The sequence below is a fragment of the Condylura cristata genome, unplaced genomic scaffold, assembly GCF_000260355.1.
Source record: "Condylura cristata isolate star-nosed mole 26May11 unplaced genomic scaffold, ConCri1.0 scaffold00007, whole genome shotgun sequence".
In the NCBI taxonomy this organism is placed as follows: domain Eukaryota; kingdom Metazoa; phylum Chordata; class Mammalia; order Eulipotyphla; family Talpidae; genus Condylura; species Condylura cristata.
Genome location: NW_004567108.1, coordinates 48,572,218 through 48,574,651, shown reverse-complemented (window position 1 = coordinate 48,574,651; position 2,434 = coordinate 48,572,218). Strand labels below are relative to the sequence as shown.

The 2,434-nt window shown below is 40.8% G+C and overlaps 1 protein-coding gene across 1 annotated transcript in view; it reads right to left on the bottom strand.

Annotated features, from left to right (window-relative positions):
* The window catches only part of ANKRD55 (ankyrin repeat domain 55), an 81,537-nt gene that overhangs the window by 55,510 nt on the left and 23,593 nt on the right, over nucleotides 1-2,434 (bottom strand). Inside the window, exon 3 of the mRNA XM_012721792.1 lies at nucleotides 1,372-1,502. Within this exon, the coding sequence (XP_012577246.1) occupies nucleotides 1,372-1,502 (131 nt within the window). The remainder of the gene's footprint in view (nucleotides 1-1,371; nucleotides 1,503-2,434) is intronic.

Sequence of the window (2,434 nt, the reverse complement as noted above, 5' to 3'; positions counted from 1 at the left end):
TCTGTAGAGCTGACACTACTCCAGGCTCAATTTTCACTATGATCTAAGGAGAACCTCTTCCTGCTTCCCCATCTGGTTCAAGAAATTTGAAATTTTGAATTCCAGAATTTTGAAAAGAATGCAGTGTGGCTTCACTGTGTTTTCTAGGCGAGCAGCAGGTAACTTTACTCACCACTTATACCCTCTTTCTGAAGATACTAGACTTTATCTAGTCCTTATAGATCAGTGGTTTGCAAACTTGAGTAGGCACAAAAATTGCTGAGAGGTTTGTGTAACATGCAATCACCTCTCCTCCATCTACTGTCCCTGTAGACCTTATGAAGTCTGACTTGAGGACTAGGTCTACTAGACAGCTATACTCGAAACAGGTACCCTGACATTTCGTGTGTGAATTCTAGAGAAAAAGGTTGCCCAATGCAAAATGAAAATGTACTTTCTAAAGAAAATCTGTAAGAATTGGGCAACATGTCATTACAACTTATGCTCGATTGTGAGAGAAAGGTGCAGTGTTGGGGAACAGAAGACAACTTCAGGATGCTGTGAGGTTGGCTCAGGTGACTCCACTGCTGTTCCTGGTCAGTAACAACTGGAAGAAACTGCATCATCTGCAAAGAGGCTGATGGTGGAGACTTCCAGAGCTTCACTGAGGTGGAGGGAAAATGATGCCCTGCATGTGGTGCTAAGGAGGGCCTGTTTGACATGGATTCAAGGTATCCTTGGGGTATCCCAGAAGGAATGCTGTAAGATTTGAAAAAAAGAAAGCTTGAGGAGTTTTGTTAAGGTTTAATCAAGCTTGCTTTAATGCTGGGAAATGCCAAACTGAAATCTCTTATGATGAAAGCTGGTTGATTGTAGGCTGAGTCCTATGCTCAGTGGTGCCCTTTAAGAGCCTGGTACTTTTCCCCTATTTCCTACCTTCAAGTCATGCCAATTTTCATCATTCCCCACATTATTCATCCTTCAGCTTTCACTCAACTTCACTCAACTAATCCTAACCCACAGATGTTAACTGCAACTTCAAGTGTGACTCCCACTCTGGGGTTCTTAGAGTAGCATTCTTAGAAGGAGTACAATTGAGTCCAGAAACACCCCAAGGGAATTTCTGGTGCACTTAATATGAAACATTTTTTTTTTCTAGTGGTGTTATCATCTCTATCATAAAAGATGGTTAGGAAGGTCCAAAATGACTCAAATCCAGGAAACCAACTTTAAGTGGTGATATAAATGATAGAGATGATTGAAGCAAAGCTTCAGTTTCTATTTCCATTGACCAGCTACATAAATCTAGAATACTCTTGTGCAAGTGGGACCCCATAATGACTCATTCAATTCACCCCATCCCTGCGCAACAATGACAGGCATAGACTGTACCAGATAGGTTGCCAGGCATAGACTTGTGCGGCCGTAAGTGTCTTGCATGTTAATATTGGCCCCCATCTTCAACAGCAGCTTCACTGTGTCTACCTGACGTCCAGAAACTGCATGCATCAAGGGTGTACATCCTGCAATGAGATATTTCAATAGCTTTTAAAAAATGTTTGACTTAGAAAATTTATGAGCACAGTGTTCATTAAGCTCTATGAAGATAAACCATCCACAACACAAACCCATCTGTTGAAGACAGTTGTTGCTATGTTTGTATAAACCATGTTTTCTTTTTTTTTTTTACCTTATTCAGTCACCTGCAATTTTGCGATATTTGCTTGATTAAAACATATTGTACAAAGTTGCTGGTACTTGAAAATAATAATATGGAACATAGCAGGCAGGTTTGTCCTAACATTGCTTGGACAATGCATAATCTGAAAGAGCTTTGAAAAGCAACTCATTCCAGGAAGACAGGTCCAGGCCACTTATAATGGGAGCTGGTGGATGAAAACCAGCAGTGATAATAGTCTAGTCTTAGGATGTATAAGCACTGCACTAAGAAGCTAAAGCCACTTCAGCATGAGTTCGATCCCTGCCCTGGAGATGATCCACATGGCACTGCAGACCTCTCCTGACCTGCCCACTGTTCCCTTCAGCAGTGTACTTCTTCAGTCAGCCTGTTTTGCTCCCCTCCCCACTCTGTCCCTGGTGAATCCTCTCACTGCCCCTGCACCTCTGGCCTGTACCCCTGTTCTGTATGCATAAATAAATAAATCTTTTTTAAAAAAGTTGCAATAAAGTGCTATGTCTTTAAGAGTGGCTAAATCAGTCTCTCTCTCTCTCTTTCTCCTTATGGATGTTGAATTGCTCCACATGCTTTCTTCCACAAATAGGATTGCATATGCACTTTTAAAAATTTTTTTTTATTTTTAAAATTTTTTAAATTTTTTACAAGAGTTTATTTTTACATCATTTTGCACATTCATGTTTTCCATCTCGATTGTAATCCCCGCGGGTTTCCCATCACCAAATCACCCATGTGCCACCACCATAATCCTGTGCATTT